Genomic DNA, 24621 nt, shown 5'->3' with positions numbered 1-24621 from the left:
GAGCTTCACCTGTTGTGTCAATGCAGCCGTGTGAAAAGTGGATCATTTCCCACTAAAGTGGACAAAAAGGACGATAAATCTAAAAGACACCTCAAGCATTCATAAACCCTTTTTTATGAGTTTTATCAGAAACTAATTAGTTAATTGTATTGCACGTTACTAAACATGTGCAACTTTCTACTTTAAAATGTTAAGAAACTCTGCGCCACAGGGCGAACGCTCATACTGGTAGTGTTCCCTCTGAACTGACTACATCTGTGACTGCATTTGAATACAGATAATGATAGATGAGGCATAACTCCTGTAGGCTTACTGTATATCTTATTGAATACGAATACAAAAGGGAACTTTGTAAGACACTGCTGTGCTCGTCCAAGCTGTCAGTCACTTGTTCCTCAGCAATCTTTGGCTTTTTGCACTTCTTCCCTCGCAGGCCACATCTGAGGGGAACACACAGGGCCAGCTCACAAATATTGACTTTCCAATAACATAAGAGCACACAGCAGCCTATCATATGGCTCGAATTAAAGCATTATGACATAATAGAGCGAAGTTGGGGTTAAGACCTCATTACTGCCACCCGGGGCCTCTGCTTTCTCTCTCTCTCTAAACCTGGCAGCTCCCAGTTCTGGTTTTGGACCCGCTGCACTCTAATTGGAGGGGCAATATGGAGTAATTGCAAAAGGGGTACGGTGTTACTGTGCTGAATGTGTCCCCGCATGCGTTTTTTAGTGTTTAACCAAGTAATAAGCTCTCAAACCAGACCACACCATCTCATTACCCTTTGAACTGTAGTGCAGAGACAGAAGAGAGACTTGAAAATGTGAATGACTGCGCACACAAAGGTGTACACCCCATACGGTATAAATATATATATATATATATATATATATATATATATATATATATATATGATTGTGAGTGTGTGTAGGTAATAATAGCTGTGTGAGAGGGAGGGAGGGAGGGAGAGTCTGGCGGAGGCTAAGAGGGCATAGGGCTTTGGTTTGTGCCTGTTTGTTCAGCTCTGACCACAGACACAGAGAAAGTGGTTTCGTAGAGCAGTATTAGCTCTTGATTATTTGCGTTAACCGGTACTTAGATTTACTGCCTCGGTAATGCGATCTGACTGGTAGTTAAGCTCTAGCAGCAACTCAGGGCAGGAAAGCCGGGACATAGTTGCTGTTCCCTCTGCGTTTCCCCCGGACTGGACCAATAAAAATCTTGCAAGCTCTGCCCCTGAGTCGCTGTCTCTCCCTCTTTCTAACCTTCCCCATTGGGAAGACATTTGGAAACAATCAGACGTGTGTTTTAAGGGAAGGCTCTTACCATATCACTCCCAGTAGATAAGGTATCTATGAGGCCGCCTCTGTGACCCCGCACACGGAATTCATCACCTCTGTTTCCTGTATGCTGTTTAGGGGTCCCCTCATTTTCACTTCTATCTGTGCAAAGTGCAGGGGGCACATTTTGTGTGTATATGTGTGTGCGCGCACATTCCAAGCATGCAGTGTTAATCTGCGTGCACGTGTAAGTGAATAATAGCACGTTTTTCTTTTCTCGCTAAGGGGAACTGTGTAGACAGTTGATGAGGTGTGCTTGATTCCAATGCCTCTAACCTGGGCGGAGTTAGTAGCTCTCACACATTACATTCCTCTCACGCCTTTCCTGATCTTACCTCAGCGCTTTAACCACATTGGAGCCTATAAAATTGTAAATGAGAATAGCTCTGTGCTTTACCCACAAGAGCTCAGAGGCTCTTCAGTAGGCAACAAAAAAAATATAGTAGTCAGCTGCGGCCCTGCTATGCTCTCATTTCTCTGTACTTCTCATGATCTGTAATAAAACAGAGCCGTCTAATGTCTTTGACACTCACTTGGTGACATATTTCTTGTTCCAGCCAGTCTCACACAATACATCGACCCTGAGAATTTAGAGTGCTGTAACAAGCGAGGACAAATGATGTAAATGTGTCTTACAAGGCAGCTGCATTTCTGTCCCACCGATGAGTCAATGCACCTGCATATAAATCCTATTGTATCTGTGGCTGTCTAGACGTTTGTCATCGTGTTACTGAGTTTGTCTTGCGTGTGTTTCCGATCTGACAGCCTCCTTGTTCAGGTCAGAGCGTGGTATGTGTGAGTTGTGACACCTACCATGAGCTATCAGCTAGTCGGGTTTTTGTCTGCACCCAGACAGGTCTGATTAAATGTGGGAACAAATAACACACCCCCCTGAGCTTTTCAAGCAGGTGAATTCCCAACTTCCCTCTTCAATCAAATAAGTCCCTCCATTCACTTCAGATCTATTAAGGCCTGTGACCTTTGCCCTGCTTCGTTGGACCCCTGACGAGGGCCTCCTTCACCTGGCTTTGTGCTGCTGGCTACACCTTCCGACTGGCAGAGCCCCCACATGTGCCCGCCTTTGTCCTTCTGCAATTCACTCTGACTTTGTTCAGTTAGTTAACCTAGCTTCCCCTCCCTGCTGGGATCTCAGACAGAGAAAGAGGGAAGAGGAGGAGGGAGGGGGGAGACAATGGAGTAGGAGGGGAGTTAAGAAATGAGGGGGAAATCAGACATTTGTCAAATTTAGTTACGATGTTGGAGAGGAGCGAAAAGTGTGGAATTTAGAAGACTTTCTCCATCCCAAACTAATGAATGTTCCTAATCTTGCCTCACTCCTCTCACACGAGATTAGAACTTCAACAAGCCACCCCCCAAACACACACTCACCTCAACCAGAACAGACAAACACAACAGATTAACCCAGAGGAAGGGATTACCAATCAACTGAGAGGAGAGATGGACCCCCAGGCTGTTTTGTCTTTGGGATCTGAATGGACATCACTCCCATCCAAGACAATGAAGCACCAGTAGAACCAGACGGGAGCTCATCTCCCTCACAGACACCAGTAGAGGGGAGAATGCCCCCTCCACACCTGCAATCACCAGGGCGGGGGTTTGTTCGTTCAAATTGGTCTTGTACTAATTGATATGTGAGAAATATACAAAAGTTTTAATGATAAGTTCCCACCTGTATTTTTCTCTTTCTTGCCAACCACTGCGGCGAGCTCTGATCGCTCTGCGGAGGTGGTTTGGCCAATCAGACCACAACATGTCCTAAAAGCATCTCCTGTGCATCTACGTTTGTACTTTCATGACGTCAAACACTATCTGATTGCAATCTAATCAACATAAAATGCACTTTAATGACAGATTAAACAGGGAATTAGAAATTTGAAATTGTTTCCTTGACCTCAGCGAGGCGAAGCAGAGGTAAGTATCAACAGACACGAACGCCAGTATGGAGTTGATCCTGGAATTCACCAAGCCAACAGCATTGGATGAAATCCTTGTTTTCTACCAGCTCAGTCTGCAGGTCAGAATGGTAAAGCATGCAGCGAACACTGGAGGCAGGTGGCCCCGAGTACAGAGAAAGAATCAACAAGACTAAAACAGAGACAATCAACAACAGGCAGGAGGGAGGGCAAGTAGTTGATGGGTGCTCGCTGAGGATGCGCTAAAGGCTAAAGCTTCGTCTGGTATTCAAGTTTGGGTTTGTAGTGTAGTGTAGTGTTGTAGTGTCTATCGAGGAGGTGGAACTACAGAGCACAGAACACTGGTGCAAGAGATGGAATGCGTCTTGTTCTTGTTGATGAGCCATAACTTGAGGGTATTGTGGGATCAGGAGAAATACTGGCGCACACCTTCCTCGTGTTCAGTCGGCATGGTCAGAAAACGGACACGGATGGATGACGACATGTAGGCCACAGCCAATGGTGACCCAGACGGCCACAGAAATCATCGAGTAGCCTTAAGAAACAAAAAGAGCAGGACTGATAAGGACTGATTAACTGATGAGACACAGCTGTGTTAACAGAAACAGGAAGCCAAAATCCAATGTGACTCAAAACCACAAAATAAACCGGAAAACAACAAACGTCCTAAATGGAATTTTAGAAGTCCAAACTGAAAATTAGCAGTTCATCGGGGACTGCACCAAAGCAAAGCTTGTGGTTATGGCAAATAAACTAAAAAGCTTAGTGAGGAAAATATTGCGCTCTGAGTTAATAAAAACAGTTAAAGTTAATTGCAACGGCATGCAAACTTCAATTTACCACCATGCTGGACTTTGCCTCATTATAGGACACACAACTTTGTGCTTTGAGAAGAAACACTGGGCATAAATAGAACTCTGTAATTACAATAAAAGGATATGAATAGACAGCAGCATAATCCAGAGTATTTAGTTTACAGGGTGACACATTTCCCTCCTCACATTATCCTGTCACACAAAACAGATTTTAATGGCCTTTATTGTCTTCTTTACAATTCGTAAAGTGCCAGTGAGACCCGAGTGTATTCTATGAACTGCTCCTTTATCATTACACACAGTGTTTCAGCAGCCAGTCAGTGCTCTTCTCATGAGAGAAAACAGATCCCACAATGATGTCAGTGCAGCCGTTGTGTTAATGCGGCACAATGCATTGACAACCGCCATTCACGTTGCCTTTGCAGACGCCGGCCTTTGAATTTCTGAAAACTATATGTGTGTGTGTGTACATGTGTGTGAAGATGTGTGTTCAATGAGAGGTGCGTGAGTGACAGAGAGGTTCATCCCTAGTGCCTGCCTTTCTAAGCACTGCTGTGGGTAGGGCCATCTCCGCTGACAGTGGACGGGGATGTGGAAGGGGCTCGGGGATTAAGGGGCTTTTAGCCAGGACTGAGAGTAGCTCTTTCTCCCTGTGACAGAGAGAGGTGACAGGCCGTCAGCACACAGGGGACAGACAGACAGCCAGCCAGAGACATCTGCATTCATTCAGGACAGCGGCTTATCCATGCACAAAAAAAAAATACCCTCTCGAAACGCCCTCCATCCACACTCTCCTCATACGTACATACAATATATGGATGCATGGAAATCACAGCAGATTCCAGGATCTGCATCTGGCTTCAGACAACTCGACATAAAAAAGCGACATGAAAAAGTATTACAGATTTTTTTTTTTTAAGTCATGTGACATGTCACGTTTTGGGTTCACAATGAGCACCAAATTGTCTCTGATCCAAGAATTTATCAAAAGTCAATAATGACCAATTTCAGGAAAACAAAACAAAACATTAGAAATGCAAAGTTCTTCGTTCAGCTGGCAACAGTGGGAAGGCTGCATCCTAATAGCTTCTCCCTTCGGTCAGGCATCTGCCTCTCCTCCCTCTATCCCTCCATCCTCTCAAGTCCAGGACGTTCAAGAGACAGACAGAGCCAGGAAAGGCCCAACCCAGCCACCTAATCCTCAACTCCCATTCACTATCACTGCTAATCTCCTTCACCACCACCCCACCAGCACCGCTATCGCCTCCGCCTCTCACTCAAGAGGTGCACAAAAGCCCTAAGCACCCCTGTCCCGCCCTGCCCACCATCCCATCCCTTCTCTCACCCCTAACCTGCTCCGCCCATCACTCTTACAGCAGGAGGCACCCAGCTTTTTAAACCTGGGACCCATAATCCCATGGGGCTGCGGGTTTGGTTGAGCCCAAAGACTCATTGAGTACTGGATAACTCTCTCCCGGACTCCAACTCTCTGTCTTATTGTTGTTTCTGCTGAGACGACGACAGACACAAATGGAGTTTGAATTTCAATGTGCCCAACGACTCAGAGAGAGAGACAGCAGAATATGGACTGGTGGGCATCCAGGCGTTAAGAGTATTTCCAGGGACGCCACATGCAAAAATACATGCAAATAAAGTGGACCAGTGCAGGCCACCTCGCCCTCATGAAATATGGGGTTGAGCTTTCCCTTTTTACTTCCATGGAGAAATTATTAAAAGACATTCTGGAGGAACAACTCTATTTAGTTTTACGAGTCATAACATTTTTCAGCTGTTACACGGAGTTGCTCTACGATCTTGAGATAAAAAAAAATGGGTCATCAATTTTGTGCTTGGGGGGTCCAACAGAGGCAGAAGTGTAACTTTTCAGCAACGTTTAAGGGTCAGTTGATTGAATAATTCAATAATTCTGTTTTCTTCTTTTTTAATTTGTGAGTCAAAGAGATTATACACGAAAAAAGATATTTATCAGTCCCTTTATTTGAAGTTTTTGTCGTCTTTCTGCTTGTGTCACTGCCTGAATTTATCCGTATAGGGACAAAAATACATGAAATTAATCAGAACTTTATCCAAACTCAAAGCATTAAATTTTAGATAAACACGTGAAAAGCACATACTAAAGCACTACACACACACACACACACACACACACACACACACACCACTGGCACGTTCAGCCCTCTAGTTCTGCATACAGGAGCGTATAGGTGAGCGTCTCAGCCCGACAGCCCCTCTTTGCTGCCCCTCTACCTTTTATTTACTGAAGCTATCTTTCCCATAAGTCACTATTCCTGTATTCATAAAGCATCATGAAGCCCATAACTCACTCTTCCCTTTTATGAATAAAGCCCCCAAATTTATGGTGATGGTGCTGAGGAGCTGTGGCCTCCCTGGTGACAAACTTCCCCCAGTCTGTCACCGCTAGCCTGAGCCGCTCAGGGCTCTTCATCAAACGCTCCAGATGGGAGCGCCACTTTATCGTTCCCCGGTCGGTGACATCACCTCGCCATGCTGCACGGAATTGATGATGAAAGCAAACATATCTATCTTACCTCACATTTACCAAATCAATTTTATTTTTACAGACCCTCCGCAGGCTTATTGGCATATTGACGGTTTGCAGTCGGGAGGGGCGTGAGCGATGGGTGAGGGATGGTAAACGGGTGGGCACTGGAGAAGAGGGGGGAGGGTCATGAGGGCTTAATGGCATTTACCATATTTAATGCAGAGGGATGTCATCACTGAATATCCATTCTGAATAATGTGGCATTTCATCATAAATTCTTTACAACTTATTTACTTAATGGAAAGAGTTATGGCTCGCTGTCAGGATGGTAATTAAACATTGTGATACAGTGCTGCCTCGCCAACATCCCATCTTTCCCCTCATGCCCCCCCAACCCCAGACACACACACACACACACACACACAGCTTCTGAGCTTTTTAAATACATATTATTATTCAAGATTCCTATAAATAACCCCTGGATTAAAATTCATGAAACCTCTTTTTCCTCAATCTCCTTCCCAGAGAAAAGAATAACCAAGCGAGTGTGTTGAAATGGCTGTAAATCACTTCAGAGAGGACTTTTTTTCATTTATTGTTGTTATTATTGTTTTCAAATGTGTTAAAATTAATAGTTTTTTTAATTTTTTGGGAAATGATGTATCACCTGGCAGTTGATGATGACGCAGAAGTTGTTTCCCAAAGAAAAGTAGTCAAGAAGAAAAGAAATGCTTTTCAGTTTGGTCTAACCCAAACCACTGCCTCAGAGCTAATGGGCTGGAGCATGATGTAAACCCACCCAGCGCCGGTCCAAATCCAAAACTATTTATATGAGCCCAATGCTGATACGTTACCAACATGATCGCAGTCAGACTGAAGTGCTGGATTACAGAGAAACTTCAGTCAGAGAAAGATGCTCTGTGGGATTCTTCCTTTTAATTAATGAACTATAAGGTCAGTTCTTAATGAGCTTGTACCACAAAAGGCTTAGAGCCAAATACGCAGCAGAAAATCCTCGCGTCCAAATTAGAGAGGATCTATGCTGAAAGACTAAATGAAGCTGATACTCAGTCAGGCCCTTCCTCCTGCTCCGTAAACCCAACTAGGCTGACAGACTGACAGAGACCACATCTAACCTTTGACCTTGTCCTGTGACCCTGCCTTCGATTTTCTCCGCTGGTTGACCAATATGTGATTTGCCAATGGCCGCAGCGGGTCCCTAACTAGGATGAAGAGAGGATTTATGGCTCTTCATTTTAATTGAGTAAAGAGCACAACCTTGGCTGCCTTTCTTTAAATGGCGCTGAGATATCATGACATCACTGGGTAATGAACAGCCATGTGGTCACTGGGCTAAATGTGGACATGACAACATGGAGGGATATAAAAGACGGCTGATGTCAGTGAAGCAATGTAAACTGGATTAGAGCCCCCCCACACTCCTGTGCTGTAGTCGACAGTACCGTCCCTGGAAGGAACATGCACAGTTCTATATTTAGTACGATCCTACCTCCCAGCCTTGAGTGGGGTCTTGGAGACAAGGCCTGTGCTCGCCGATGTACGGTCCAAAACGCTCGCCGACATAAATGCTCCTGCGGCTCCAGATGCCCAGGACACCACCTGGAACAGTTGACTGTCGCAGCTCAAAGTCCAGAGGAACGTTCAAGTCTTCTTGGGATAAAAAGATGTTTGAGTGTTGGAAGGACAAGGGTCCCTGGGGTGAAGCTTCATCGTCAGAGAGAGGAGGGGACGCTGGGTCTTCTGCCAGCGCTGAGGAAGGCGTGGGATCACCATCAGAGCCACACACATCATCTAAGATGTCGGATGGGTAAAGGGCGAAGTCGTCGTCACCTTCATCTGTGAAAGACAAGAGTCTCTGCGTGAGGGCAGTGATCCGTGAGACATTTGAGATCTTTTGTTTTGCAAATCAGGTGAAATCTCACAAAGTCTTCAACTTATTTCTTCTTCAAAAAACAAACTAGTCAAACATACATGAACAACTTGATCAGTTAAAATAAACAGCAGAAGAGAAACAGCCCGGCGGGCTTGCTACAAGTGGGGGTATCACATGACAATACCTGTTTTGAATTAGCTTATTATTAAAGGGCTGGAGCATGAAGGGAGCACTGTTTTTCTAATGTGAATGTTTTTCTTTATTGTTCTCTAATTTGTTAGTGTATCATCATTTATGTTCCTGATCTTGAGGGGGGGACGACACAACAGAATCAAATATATCCTGAAATTTGGACTGACTCAACTTAATGGCTCAAAAACAGATTTCAGAGTGTATAGGAGAGTAGAGAGTGTTTTCAGTATGAAGCTGAGGTGATGCCCGGGTGAGTACGCAGGATCTACTCAGCATTGTAGTGCACTGACTGTTTTATATTTCCCTTTCCTGAACTCGTTCCTTTTTCTTACAGTGAAAACAGAGGGAAGTACACCAGGGTTAATTGTGAATAGAGTGAAACAGGACATAGAAAATGATCCCTGAACCCGCACCGGGCTTCTTCAGGGTGGCACACGTGTGGCTGAGATTGAACCCTGTTGACCCAGAATACAAGTGGAGCAAAGTAGCTCTGTGAGGAGGTGAGCAACAGCTGAGAACGTAGCAAAACAGAAGGAAGGAAATTTCAAAAAACAGACAATCCAACGCCACTGACCACGCGGTGAAGACATCGATCTAATGAGCACGCTAGCTAACGCAGCTGACTGTCAGCCAGGTGTCACATAGACAGTTGAGACACTCAAAGCCGGAAATGATCCATAGGAAGCTGCCGCTCCCCTAGTGTGTGTCTGTGGTGGGCTGTGGCTAACGCAGGCTGACAGGCCACAGGGAGACGGGGCTCTGCTAATGAGGCTCCACAACCCATCTCTGCACTGAGGAACATTCCTGAATGGCTGCCTGTGTGACACTGCACCGCTGCGCTGTCAGCCGTGGAACCTTTGATCCATGTGTACACAGATATACACGCACCTCTTGTTCAGCAACCATGAAGGAACCGAAGCTCTGATTGAGTGAAGGGGCTGCTGTGATCTACCACAGGTGGTTATAAACTAACCTGAAAGACCTGGACACAATCTGTTTGCACTCAATGCATGAATACTCCTAAAACCAGGGCTACTGTCTCTGTGGCGAGGATGAGACAATGTCTGGGGAGGACACGTGTGAATAGTGCACTTTTAAAAATCAATTCCCTCTACACAATCATGCCGATGAAAGCGATGATGCACAAGCTGTATTAAACCCTTTCACCTTGGTAAACTTGCTTTAACCACTTCACTGGTCCTGTAGATGAGTATCTCAAGCTTGAATACACTCTGGTAGCTGTCGTAAAACCAGTATGGTTGACAGTCAAGACGTTTGCATGATGGTGAGGTGATTTTTTTTTTGTATCTTAAGTCAAACTGAAATGATATTGAGTTGAATCTCTTGAATTCATACTGCGGTCAGCATGCAAAGTCTTCACTCTGTCAGGGTTTTTTGGGAGACAGGACCTAAATGCAGACAGTAGCCAAGGGGAGAGCAACAGAAAGTATTTATTTCAAAAATTAAGATAACACAGGGGTTCAAAGTCCAACGGAGGAAAACAAAGTATCAGCAAAAAGGGTCAATCCTGGACAAATACCAAGTAAAATCAAGATCTAAACAAGACTGAAAACTAAGGACTTCCAGGGAACCACGGCGGAGCCAGGAACACAAAATGGAGGGAGACCACAAGAAAGACAGAGACAGTGAGACTCCCAGAGGTTAAATACACGGGGAAACGAGACACAGGTGGTGCAACCATACACAGGTGAGACACATGAAGTACTCACAGCAGGGAGCACACAGGAAGACAAGACCTGAGCTTCAAAATAAAACAGGAACTAAAGACAAAGACCAAAGGGAGCGCACAGGAAGACAGGACACTAACCACAAAATAAAACTGGAAATCAAGAGACAGACCATGACACACTCGGCCCCTGATTGGCCTGACAGTCTGCAAAATCCTCTGTGTGATCCACTGTGGTGGCATCAAGGTGGATGAAAATATGGTGAAAACAATGAGTTTTTGGACATCAAGAGGATCAACTCAGCTGATGCAGTTTGATCATTTTCCTTTAGTAGTCTGAATGTAAATCCACCGTTCGAAAGGCACTTAAGAACGACGTTGAACTCTTGAACACGGATGAATAGATGACTAAATGTCACAGAAGTTAGCAGCTGAGCCAGCGAACCTTCATTGCCTCCATGTACATTGTTGACAGGGAGCCCGACTGCATGTTGTATGTTGGTCTGAGATTGGGAGCGCAGGAAACCGGGCGCAAATCCCAGCGTTCACCCAGGTTTTGTGTTGTGAGCTGTGCCAGTAAATACTCATATCTGCTGCATTGTCCCTTGACCCTGGAGTGATTGCCAATTAAAGCTGGTCTCATTGCAGACAAAAGCCAGATGCGAGCAGGTTTTTTGGCCAATAGGAATGTGCTTTAATCCAGAGCCAGGAAGGAGACGCCGGGACATTTACATCTGTTTTTCTGGGGACAAACTCTGGTGTTTTCGGGGAAACATCGAGACATTTTCCTCTGACAATAAAAAAAAAAAAGAAAATCCAGCAATTTGCTTCAGATTTGATCACTTATGTTACTGGACATTTGAACGAAAAATTGTGCATAACTATTCATTAGCTATCTGAATGTTTCATGAGGATACGATGCCCTACGAGAAATAACAACATGAAGAAGGTGTCCTGAATCAGCTGTCAATCAGCTCTCGATATCCGCCTACTTTCAGGTGTTACGCGTGCTTGTCAAAGTAGATCTGCTACAATTGGAGCATGACAAGGAGTCATTCCCTCGCAGCCATACCTGTGTTTGACACACACACTGTGTGGGCCGAGTTTGAAGAGAACATCTATTAAAGACTCTGCTGAGCCGAGCTGGCCGTGAAACCCAATGTGGCTCTAGGACTCGGCGTAATGATTTTCAGCTCAGAGACTGTGTAACGTGGTTATAGGCCTGGATGTGGAGCTCACCATATGTTAGAGGGACAAGAGCTTTTAAAGGTAACTGTATCCCTCCATTGCTGTTTCTCCCCTGACATTTCCCCTCCAACGCTGGTCTCCAAGTTTATATTTGATTTAGACCAGAAATTTCCTCGGTCCACTGGACTCAACGAGAACATTTCAGCTCATAAACATATATGTGTATATATGTAAGGTAAACATTAGCTGAAAGCAAATATGCTATGTTCAGAGTTTTAAAAATTGTGGTTTCATGTGCAGTTGATTGATAAGTCAGAGACCGTAGAGCTCTGCGTAGACACACAGGGTGGTAAAGACTCTCACAGATGATCAGATGTTTGTGTGTGAGAGCGAGCACCTCTGCGTCTCAGACGTCTTTAAGCAAATAGTCCTGTTTGTTTGTTCGGCAATGGACATGACTTCATCACTGCAAGCTGACGCCCTTCATCAAAGAAGGGGTTCTAAATGAATTCTGGGTAGAGAAGGGGAACTCCAGCTTCCCTGCATCAACTGCATTATCAACTCAGATGATTGTGATAGCACAAGAATGCAAGTGCATATTAAAAAAAAGTGCAGTGGGGTTGTAGCTGAACGATTAACATAAAAGATTCAGTGCAAAAGAATAATCAACTCATCAAAATCAGTCGTGTTGATGGTAAAATACATCCTGACAAACACAGACATGCAGACTCACACTTCATGTCGTCAAATATTCTCGTTTGATGCCAAATTCATTAATTTTTATTAAGAGGGAAAACATTTGTTCCCAGGCCTGCTATCTGCATGGGTGGAATGATTTTCACCTCTGCCACGAGGTGTTGGGCGGACTCATACATCACACGATTACCCCGAGCGGCGGGCAGGGCCGCCATCATCAGGGAGTGAATTAAAGATGATAGAAGGAGCTATTAATCACTGTGACAAAGCCCCTAATGGAGGTGTGACCCAGCCACTGCCGACGGGACGCCAAAGGGACGCACCCACGGGACAAATGGATACATATGTTTACAGAGAGAAATAACCTACCTGTGGACATAGTCAACCTCTCTTTTCTCATTTTTTCTCAGTCGTGCTGTCTTTCCTCCCCACTCTCCATGTACATTGTGTCTTTTGCTTTATTTCCCCCCAATTTTCACTCTCTGCCCTGTAAATCTCTGCTACTCATATACATTGCATTATTATAGGATATGCTTTTTATCATCTTAAATCTTTCACCAGCTTACTTACATACTAATTATCATAGTGTGCAATAATTAGTATTTAGGTGATATAACCTTGGCGTTGCAGTGCAAAAAAAAGAGGGTTACAATGTATCAAAATAAAATGCAATCAAATTCAATAGGCTACAAGAAAAAAAAAACACCATTATATCCAAGATCCAAGTCTTTGAATTGCTTAGCGAAGCTTTGACATTGGCAGGTGGAAGGTGAAGACATTTTTCATCTCTTTAGTCCGATTCACACATCACCTCTGTCACCCATCCAGGAAGAGGTGACTGATGGGGCCTTAGATCATGAAATATGGAAATGAACTCCTCACCTTATGAGGACCGGCCTTCACGCTCATCTATAGACATCATTTGTTGCCTGTAATAACAGACGAATGGAATGGGGGCGGGGGGGGGGGGGGCTTTTACCCTTGTACTGCAGGTCAAACATAATCACATATGATTCCCCCCATTAGTCACTATCCCAATTCTGAAGCTGCGCACTTTGTCACATCCCAGTTTTTCTGAGTACGTGTGTATTTCACCTGGAAAACCATGTAAAAGTTGGAGTTTATTAATTGGTTTAGCAGCTGCTTTTATACTTGCGTGTGGAGAATTCAAAATCCGTTTAGGTAAAGAGGCTGCAGCAGTGAGAACAATGTGTTTGCATGCTGAGGGAGAAGTAGGCCGGCTCATTGTTGCTGCATTCAAAAGAAAATAACATTTTTTATTTGCTTCATTTTGACACTCACAGCTACTGCCTGTATCAGGAAAACACTGTTGTTGATTTGCTGAGTTAATTACAGTGGATCAGTTTGTGCCTAGATTCCCTCAGCAGGGTGGAGGGGAGAGTGTTTGGAGCCTGCATGCCCTTGGGAGAGGCAATAAGCTTCCTAATTAACTCTCTCTTTGTGCTTAATGGAGGCCTTAGCACCGTTTTTGGGGAGTCTGTAGGTCTGCGGGTCCATTGGGGTGACCATGGAAGCGGCTCAGGAAAACCACATTTATCATCTGCGCAAAGGATTTGTCCAGTGAATGTTTGTCATATGCTTCCAGTGTAAAATTCCATACTTTTTAGTGGTTAAGCTGTTATCATTCCCATCTATTTTGTCACAAAAAAAAGATAATTCAACACAGCATGAAAAAAGAACAATAGAACTGCAACTCAGACTTGAATATTCTCTAAAAATAGACACATTATAATCAGAATTGTGTGTTACTTATTAAAAGCTGAGCAAACAGGTAATTTCCTACAGTATTTCTAAATAGAATGTCATAAATGCATATCATTAACATGATGCGCTCACAAATAGGCACCCATAGTGTGCAAACTTTATAAGCACACACGCGCACACACACACACACACACACACACACACTGCAGAGTAACAAGTGCTGAGCTCTTAGCACAGTCTTAATTAATGAGCATTGTCTATGTTTTTTTTTTTTTTTCTTCAGCGCCGTGCTAGTCAACTGCTCCCTGTTCCAAATGGAAAACAGTCCATTAAGGGCTGTGGGCCGAGTTACCAATTAACATCGCACAACAAACTGAAACTTAGAGCTGGTCCCTCTGTGCACACACGGACACCTAATTAATTAGCATTAGTTGTGATTAATAATGAGGGTTCTTTAATGGTAAATCTGCTGCTCGGATGGCAGGCTGACACAACAAAGGCGTCTGAGCGCGCAGCAGGATTTATCTGGGGAGCTGCTCGGGGATTTTAACATGTTTCTCACAGGCCTGACAAATGGCCTATTAATTATCTAATGTTGTCTGACAACAGCGGCTTGATAAAGATGTATGTTTGGACAGGGTGCGGAGGGGAAGATACAGCGGAGGAAAAGAGAGGGAGGTGTGTTTGTGTGTGTGTGTGTGAGAGAGAAAGAGAGAGAGAGAGGCAGACAGAAAGAATATTTGCATAAAAGAAATATGTGAAGGAAGACAGATTCGTATAATTTCAGGCGACCGGGAGAAGTGGAGTGCATGTATTTTTTTGGAAAACCTAGTCTTTCTCCTCACCTTGAATTAAAAAAAAATGTACAGAGTCTCTTAAATATGACCAATTAACAAGCTACATTAATTATTACAGAAATGCAAATCCAGATGAACAGAGAGGTGACTGTACAACAATGCACACGCTTCACAGCTTAAAACTGATGAATATCATCAACCGACTTCATATCATTAAGTCACTAAAAGCATCAAGGCGTCTCCTCCTGTCTCCATCTCCCTGATTCTCATCTGCAGCCATTATCTTCTCCAGTATGTTGACAGGTGTTCGGAGTGGGATTCCAGTTGCCAAATGATTTTTATGATTATGGAGCTCCACGCATTTGGCCTAATGAGATAAGATCCCAGTCGGACGCTAACTCAAGTCTGTCAGATGTAAAGCAAACAGAATAACAACCCGGCCCTCACATTGTTTCCACAAGCCATACATCAGCCTGCCTTAGCGTGTAGGGGAGGGTCCCCCCAATCACCCACTGACCCCGGGATGGAGATGATGAGAGAAAAGAGTGGGAGAAAAGAGGAAAAGGAGGATAGACTGGGAAAAGTAAAGCGATACCGTCTCATAAAAACAACTTGTGCGATGAACGAAAAGATCCTGTACAAAGTTTATGCTCATACATGTAATTCTGCATGAGCGTGTGCTTATGGGCTCTTAGAAGGTATTGATTTGGCTGTTTTTTCCTCCAAACTGCCATGTAGAGGGAATATGTTGACAAAGGTTATAACTCCCATCATCTCTTATGTCTTTGCCTTGGATTCAATCCCAGCCCAGCATCCCCCCCCCCCCCCCCCCCCCCCACAACATGTCACCTATCCTAGAGCTTTTGATTTGTTTGCTCTGGTCACCTGAGCCCATTCCTCCCATCCGTCTTTCTGCAGCAGCACCAACAGTAATGTCTCTACTCAAAGCGAAACATAAAGTGACACAACGATACGGGAAAAAGTGACTTTCACATACAAAATAGACACAATTGATATATTTTCATGAAGTCAAAGAGATAATAGATAAGCCTTCCCCTCTTTACTCCCTCCATCTTCTGCTTTCATGTCATGGCTAACTGCCACGCAGCTCTAATATAATTATGCCTCACAGTTGTGCACATTTGAGAAATTGATTCCTTTGATGAAATGTGAGTGAGGCAGGTCGGGGCCGAGCAGAGAGAGACGTATATCCAGAGTGGTTACTGCCAGGCCCCCCCTCACCCCCCAGCCCTGTGGAAGGCCCCCTGGGTACCAAACTACCAGCTCAACCCTGCCCAGCCGGGCCCAGTCGTTAAAAGAAATGATAGCATATGTGCTTTGTTTAAGTTTGATGTCTTCATAATGCATTACACAATTAGATTGATTTGACAATTTCCATTATACTTGATAAAATATTTATGTAGGCCTGAGGATGGTAGTTCTTATCGGGGGGGGGGGGGGGTGATCCATGGTGCAGATGGGAGCGCTGGTCTGCTGGGTGAAGCTGTCTGCAAATGCAATCTGACTACTTGAAATAGTAACATTTAAAAAAATATATGTTATTTTGTGAGCTGTGACGCTGAGCTGGTGGATGTTCAAGTGTTTGACAGGACCAATTAGACGCACCTGACGAAGATCACATGCGTGAGGTGGAACTGGATATCAGAGTGTAAATAACCTCGTCCACATTTGTTCACTTTGTGCACTGCAAACACCGACCGCCACAGAAAAAGCCTGCATTACACTATTGGCTGCTCTCCCACCAGAAATTTTTAATCAAAGACAATTTTTGGCTACACGTGTTTATGGCTACGGCACATTAGCTTTACATTTGTCTCGAATGAAACCTGGATTTAACACACACCGTAGCTTGATTTGTTTGGTACAGAGATTGGAACACCAGCCACACAATACACTCACAAAATATCACGTACTAAAGACCAGTTCTGAACTTTTCCTCAACTTTCTCGATCTGCTCTGCACAAAAAAACCTTCAGCAGAAAGCCCCAAAATATAATTCATTTTAAGAAATAAATTCAAACCGCTCATGCTCAAAGGTGTACCTCCTTCACCCTTCATTCCTCTCTCATTCCCTCGTTCTCTCTTACCCTGATGCCTCCCTGGTTCTCACCTGTCTCCCCCTTCTCCCCCTTTCCCTTCACGCCCTTCCACGAACCTCTCACTGTGCTCAGCCACTCCACATCCATCACAGCCCAGAAATTTAAGAAGCCAAATTGGCCTCATCTGTCTCAATGTTAGATGCAGATGGAGTTTCTTCTGCTGAGGGAGGTGCAGTTAGTCACCCCTGCTGCCCCCACACCTTCAATCTACTGCCTTAAAGCCGAGCCAGCGTGTGCCGGTGCTGCTATAGAGCAGCATTACCAGGCCGGCTGCTGGGATGAAGAGGGCAGAGTGGTGAAGTGACCACCACACTGACCACACACTCTTTCACAGTCTCTGTATCAGAATTTTCGCTTTCCATCCAGCCTCCTTTCTCTCCTTTTGACTTGTTTATTCATATCACCGACACAAACACAAGCTGGCCAAGGTGCAGCCGGCGCTCTAGTCTCAAGCAGCCTGGTCAGACTGGGCTCGTTAATAAAGGCCTAAATGAGGCAGCATGCATAAAACATGAAGCGCCGCGTGCCGCCGTAATGAACTGCTGCTCCATAATTGCATCTCAGAGCTGTAAAATGAAGACAAAATATTTGAAGAGGGATTCTGTCACCTCTCTGCAGATGCAACACTAATCACAAGCGTTCTGCGGGGCCCTCGGGGTCTCCCCCTGACAGAGAGCAGGGGCTAAATGCCCAGGGCTGCAACACTGGCAACACCCTTCCACTAATGGGACATAATTGAATAATTGCTGATTAGAAAATAGGGGAGAAGTAAGAGTTCAACAATGTCCAGTGTGTTATCTGATCGGGAAAGAGAATGTAATAATATGGTGCAAGAATATATATATATATATATATATATACATACATACACACACACACACACACACACACACACACATATATAGGTGTGTGTGTGTGTGTAGTTTTGCCTGAAAAGAATAAATGATGCTAAAACTTGGAAAAATATATCATTTAGAGAACCATATGAGTAAATATATTAAGATAATTCATCAGACAAACTGCTCACCACAGTCCAAACTGTCCAACAAACCCATTTATAAAAAAAATGCAGATTTATTGAGAAAAATATAAATAAATGAATTAATCAAAACAAACACAATGCAAGTAAAGCCTATGCGCGCACACACACACACACACACACACACACACACATATTTAACAGTCTCACACACACATTTTAAACAGTCATACACACACACACACACACACACACACACACACACACACACACACACACACACACACACTCTCACAGCCAGTGACGAGCTGGGAGACAGACAGGCCTCAGGATGAGAGATTGGAGTTCCACCCAGGGGTGTCACCCAGACAGTTAGAGAGTTGCTGCAGTGACAGGGTGGCCGCTGTGACATAATGAAGGTGCTGTGGCTGTCACTGGGGGTCAGTGGTGATCACATTGCCCAGCTGTGTGTGTGTGTGTGTGTGTGTGTGTGTGTGTGTGTGGTGTGTGTGTGTGTATGCGTGTGTGTGTATGCGTGTGTGTGTGTGTGTGTGTCTTTGGTGGGGGTGGGGTGGGGGGTTAAGGACACAAATAATGAATCTCACCAATGACAAATGGCCCTCAACTCTGGGCTGAGACATCTGACAAACTCAAACTCATCATTCGGACACACTGAACACACTGAACACGCACACACACACACACACACACACACACACACACACACACACACACACACACACACTGGCAGCAACACATACACATGAATGCAGAACAAACAGCTGGAGCAACACAGAAATATGTGTCCACATGTGTATTATGAGCTCCATTCAACCAGTATATCTCTCACCTCTTGCAGCCTCTCGAAACTATTAAAATGGAGTCTATATTTTTGTTTCTGTGGCACTCCTGTGGCAGGATGAAGTTTTGCAAAGCCGGCATTGTTTAACATGCACAATAGGCCGCATGGCTACAGAAACCCCCATCTCACTCTGTTCCGATGCATGAGCCTATGCAGACTCCAGAGAAATGTCTGATACGGCTTCAGCACAGCGGCTTGATGCTCCTCTACAGTAAAGAGCTGAGCTCAATCAGAACAGGGTCTGTGTTTGGTACAGAAGGAAAAACCATTGGAAAGCAAGAGTATTTTTAATGTGACAAGCTGACCACCTACTACCAAGCTGACATCCTCTATTTAATATTTTCAGACGTGAATAGATTTTGTCTGAGGGTTGCTTTTCCACTCTAGCCTGTAGCGCTACCACAGCAGCAGGCCAATTCCACCTTAACTTTGTTACTGAACTTGTTACATACAATAACGTCCACAGCAGCAGAGGCTTTCCAAACCACAGGGTGACATGTGGACCTGGGCATGGAAAGGTCCTGGAGAGGATGTTTGTTTAATGATTGTTGGAAGGTTAACATTCAGCTCTGTGCCCCCAAGCAACAAAATCCCCCTCGGAGCACTGAAGCTGTTTATGTTATTTGTTATGGACGTCAGTGTCCCTCTATTTAGGAGTTGATTTAACTGGACAATACAGTAGGATTGTGCCCTTGTATGGTGATTGTTGTCTCCCTCTGTAATTTACTGCACAGCTCCGCATGGGCGTCTGGACATAAACACTGCAGGTCATTGTCAAGACCGAGAGGCTAATCAGCTTGACTGCAGAAAAACTTGCTGCTGCGGAGCTGCTAAATGTTAAATGGCCACAAAATTATGTTTAACCGTGCATTTTTTTTCTATTTGATGTTAATTTGATCTAATTCAACTTCAATTATTATACACTGATTTTCAAACAACAAGCATACTTGTTAAAATGTAATTTAAACCATCTTCACATTAGGAGAAGGAGAGTCAGGAGTGGGTTTTATTTTTATGTGTGTGAGTGTGTGCGTGCATGTGCATGTGTGTGTGAGTGTGTGTGTGAGTGCGTGCGTGCATGTGTGTGTGTGTGTGTGTGTATAAATTGAGAGCGACAGCTGCCAAATGACAGTGAGATTGAGGTGGGAATGCAGAAGGACAGTGAGGGAAAGAGGGGAACATGACAGTAACAGCGACTCAGATTAGACTGTGATCACCACACACACACACACACACACACACACACTGAACCACCTCAGCAGGCACGGGGGGGGGGGGGGGTGCATGGGAAACATGGTCCTGTAACTGAGTGTTCAGTTTGTCATTTAGACAGCAGAAAAGGATCCGAAATCCCCCGTTTCTTCTTCCTAATCCAAACAAACAGGAACTCTAAGTAGAACCACATGGACGTCTTTAATGACTGACATTTTGTTTAAGAACCATCCATAATGACCTGGTTTGAATTTAAATACTTGGTGTTTATTTCGCAATGAGCTGCCAATATTCACCAGAGCTAAATTCCTAAGTGTTTGAGTGACTTGAGACTGTTGACTTCATGCTTTTGTCTGTCTTTGGTTTTCCTGTTTTGTACATATTTGGAGTAGCGTGGCTGCAGAATTAATGACAGATTGCCCGAACATGTTAAACATAAAAGTAAAACAGCTTATCAGGTGATGTCTGGCAGTAATACACCTGGTTCCGCGTTATTTATATCTGAGGGTTTACATCTTTGATATTTAGATCATAAATTTCATAATGATGGTTGAGATACATAGATTTTTATGGGATTTATTAAAAAATATTATAATTATATGTTACTCTTGGCATAAAAACAGAAAAAAAATTGTACTAGAAATGTTGCAAAAGTGTGAAGAAAATTCTTTGAAAACCTTTCAATAACAGCCGTATTGAGTAGGAAAATGAAGCACTTGCAAATCACAGAAGCACAAAGATTAAACTTCTTTTGAACCACGTGATACATCGACAATCCAGTAAAAAAAGGGGCCAGAATGGAAAGCATCCCCCCAAAGTGTTGCCGCCAATTAATAATCATCTCCTCTTAACCTGCCACATGCACACACAAAAAATCAATCAAGGTCCACTTTTTTCCCAAGTATTGATTGACTACACTGAGTGGAAGAATGGTAACTTTAAACTAATAATGTCACAGCCATGTACATAGATGGCAATCAATTGTAATTAAAACAGAACAAGTGTTCCGCTTTATACACTCAAAGAGTGTATTGGTCATTAAATACATTTTCATCAGTTATCAGCGAAGGTTTTAAATGAAGTCCATGGCTTCTGCCTCCTTTGGGATAGCGCTCAATGCCTCCACACTTGCGTGGCGAATTTGCTTGTGCTTTCTTTGCAATCAAAAGGCGGCCAAATTAAGTATCAAACCATTTGCTGTTTTGTGTCACTCTCCAAAACAATCTGTATTAGAAGCACTTAATTAAACTTTCAAATTCAAATGTACTAATCAGTTTGAGGCAGAGTGGGTGCTTGTTTTTCCCACATGAAACGCTACGGCTGGCCAGCCCGGCCCATCGCCTGCTCATTAACATGAAGGTGTGATTTGCATTTCCTGATGGACTGTTCCAGTTTTTAATATCCCTCTTTCTGCTCTTACATCAATCATGGAAGAGGGAGGCCACCATAGGCCACAATTAACCCTCCAAATCTGCCACTAAACAAATATTACAAGAGTTCACTCATTTGGAGATCAAAAAGCCACTTGTCCATTATATAATTGAAATGAAGGTGGAGTGTTGCACTTCTGAAGAGCTCTATAATTACCAGCTGTTAATTGCACACTTGTGGTGTCTCACTTTTAATTAAAAAGAGCAGCTCGTTGCAGGACGATAAGCAACGGTGGAGAGGCAACGGTTTAATCAACAAAGCGAGAGGAATTTGTTTCTGCTGTGGCCAGCAGCGGACTGGAGAAATCTTCAAATAACCCAGGGAGATTAAAACGTGTCCATTAGGACCAGTCAGGTTTTATTTGGGGTGGCAGGAGCGAGGTGCATTTGAAGTCGTCCCGCTGCAGAGTCCTCGGCAAAGCACGGCTGGGGGTGTGGGACTAATCAGCCCGCTGCTGGCCCTGAGCGCTCAAGTGGAGGAATTGGACTCCGCTGGTGGTGAGGAAACGAAGGGAAGCAAAGGACAGAGAGAAGGATGGAGTGAGGGAGGAAACGAGCGAAGGCGAAGCACCCCCTTTTTTCAACTCTCACTGTCTTTCCTCTTGACTTTGTTCTGTGATTCTGCCAAAGGAAAAACTTTCAACCATACATCTTGCTGATTTGTACAAGCGTGCTGTACCTCTGCAGGATGTGTCAGCCGAAGGTAAAACACAAACAATCTCGGTCCTTCTGGATATAGCGGAGAAAGCCCTTCCACCTATTTCATGACCTATTGAACCACAGCAGCAGAATATAAACTAAACTGAAAAAGTCCCACCGTGTCGCTATAACTCAAACAGTGTTTATATGAAAGAGACAGTTACCTTGGTCAGCAACTCTGGGCTGCTGCCAGGCCTCCAGAGGCTCCCAGTGCACCGATCATGTACAGTACATGACTACTAGGGTGTGATAACCTCATCCACCCTCTCGCTGACCCCTCCGCTCCCTTGCTGATAAAACTGTCTGCCAGGAAGCGTCCTTCGCTACGCTTCCTCCCTCTCATGCTCAATCAACACCTGTCACTACGGCGATCAACGCTGCCATGTCAACGAAGCTGCTGCGTTCTCTGTTATTTAAAAAAAACAGCTGATTTAACCTGCATTTGTCAACCATGTTACTCCGATTTGCTTTACATGAAAAATGTAGATCCAAGAAGTATTAAAATAATCACTAGGGGCTTCCCACACCTCCTGTGCGTCGCAACTCTTTTAGATAAAGGGCTCTGGGTTTATCTAAGGAAACAGTCGCTGGGGCGAGGATGGTCTGGCCTCACTGACAGATTAGTCCAGCCCAGGCCCACTTCCTGCCTGCTGAGGACACTAATTAGAAGGCAGGACTGACACCACAATAAGAGCTGACAGTTGAATGCACTTAGAACAGCTTCACACAATCCACCGCTGTATTAGTACAGCAGCCATGCCAAGCCATAAATTTCATCACATTAGCCAGTGCTTATCTGATGTGACAAAGTTAACCTGGATGTTGTTTGGACAGAAAAGTACAAGGGCAGTTCTGAGAAAACTGTGAGGGTGCTGATTTATCAGTGGAAGTATGTGAAGTGTTTTATTTGAAATTTTATCAACCTCCACCTCCTCCCACTCCCACTCTTTCTCTCAGTCTCTCCCTCTACTCCACCCAGCACACACACACACACACACACACACACACACACACACACACACACACACACTTACAGAAACACGGAGAGGAGACAAAAGTCATTGTTAACCTGGCTGGTTCCCAGTGTTAATGACATCCTGTTTACAAACATGTTGCACAGTGTTGCAAAGGTCATGGTCACTCACACTCTGTCTGTCTGAGCTGTGTGTCTTATCTGTCTATTTAAATAACTTTGACAACCCATGGGGGAATATATGAATATATATATATATATATATATATATATATATATATATATATATATATATATATATATATATATATGTACACATATATATGAATACACAAAGTGCTCATTTGGCACTTTGACGACTGTGCTTCAAAGAAAGAAATAAAAGAAATGAAAAATACTTGAATATACTGGTCACACATTACATACTGAGCCAAAATCACCAAATAAAGGAAAAATGTGCTCTTACCCAAAGGGCAAATTTACAGTACAGTTCCATGTATGTGCACATAATAGGCTGAGTTGTTTTACAACATCAGCATGAGCTGAGCTATTGTTTTATTTTGAGAGGTGCCGGCTGTTATTGGATTGTTTTACAGTAGCTGAGAGAATTTTATTCCAGAGGTGCTCCGTGTGGTGTGGAGTGAATGTGTGACTTATCCAGACAGAGAGAGGGAGAGTGCGTGTGTGCGCACGTGTGTGTGTGAATATATGTGACACTCCCAAGCTTGTAAAACAGTGTTGTGTTGTTGCTGCGGCGCTTCTGTTGTTTATTCATCAAGAAGTTGGTGTGTCCTCCTCTTAAAGGCCGAGGGGACGGGGGATTGCCCCACACACTAACATTCTAAATGTGACAGTTCTAATCAGTCCCAACACCTGCAGTGCAATTTACTGCCTGACAGTGTATTAACACCAACTTTTGCTGTGTTGTGATGAATACGCAACTACAACACATGCCAGTGTATTTGAGGCTTGGTCATCACTAATGACTCTCTGGACTTCTGAAAGAATTGTATTAATATTGCAGTGGTTAATTTCAGTTCGGTTTCCTTTCATTATCATACGTTTGTAGGTTTTGTTTTTATATAAATTTGGGAAGGTCAGATGCTTGTAATCGCGACTGACACATAGCCATCAGAAGATGAGATTGCTGTTGGGAGTTTATGTGCCTCCATGAAGCTTGGCCCATAAATACTTCATCGAAGCCTCCATAGAAACTTGACTACATGCAGACATGCAGAGAAGAATGGAACAGAGAACTCATTAATCCAGTATTCAACCATCCATCTCTCCAGACTTCAATCTCAGGCCCTGTTGTTTGAATAAGTGCTGTCAAGGGAGGAAAAATGAGGACAGTGATTGGCAGAGGAGGCCAAATACACATTCTTAACTAGAGTAGAGGTTCAGGTATTTGTGTAAAAACAAAAAAAAAAAAAGGGTAAAAATTTAACTCATTTTATCAAGCAAAAGTGACAAAAGTTCAGAAATGTGTTCAAAGTATGAAAGAAAAGCAACTCTTTGCAGGACACGTCTGACTGTTTTGCACAAATCTAACTG

At 43.9% G+C, this 24621-nt stretch overlaps 1 protein-coding gene across 4 annotated transcripts in view; it reads right to left on the bottom strand.

Moving 5' to 3' along the window:
• The window catches only part of mecom (MDS1 and EVI1 complex locus), a 133701-nt gene that overhangs the window by 81476 nt on the left and 27604 nt on the right, over positions 1-24621 (bottom strand). For all 4 annotated transcript variants that reach the window (XM_086215616.1, XM_086215617.1, XM_086215618.1 and 1 more), the window contains exon 2: positions 8124-8470. In XM_086215616.1, the coding sequence (XP_086071742.1) occupies positions 8124-8470 (347 nt within the window). The remainder of the gene's footprint in view (positions 1-8123; positions 8471-24621) is intronic.

This window comes from Aulostomus chinensis, chromosome 10 (assembly GCF_037954235.1).
Source record: "Aulostomus chinensis isolate RoL2024-O1b breed Wild chromosome 10, RoL_Achi_v1.0, whole genome shotgun sequence".
Classification (NCBI taxonomy): Eukaryota; Metazoa; Chordata; class Actinopteri; order Syngnathiformes; family Aulostomidae; genus Aulostomus; species Aulostomus chinensis.
This window is presented reverse-complemented; position numbering and strand designations above follow the sequence as displayed.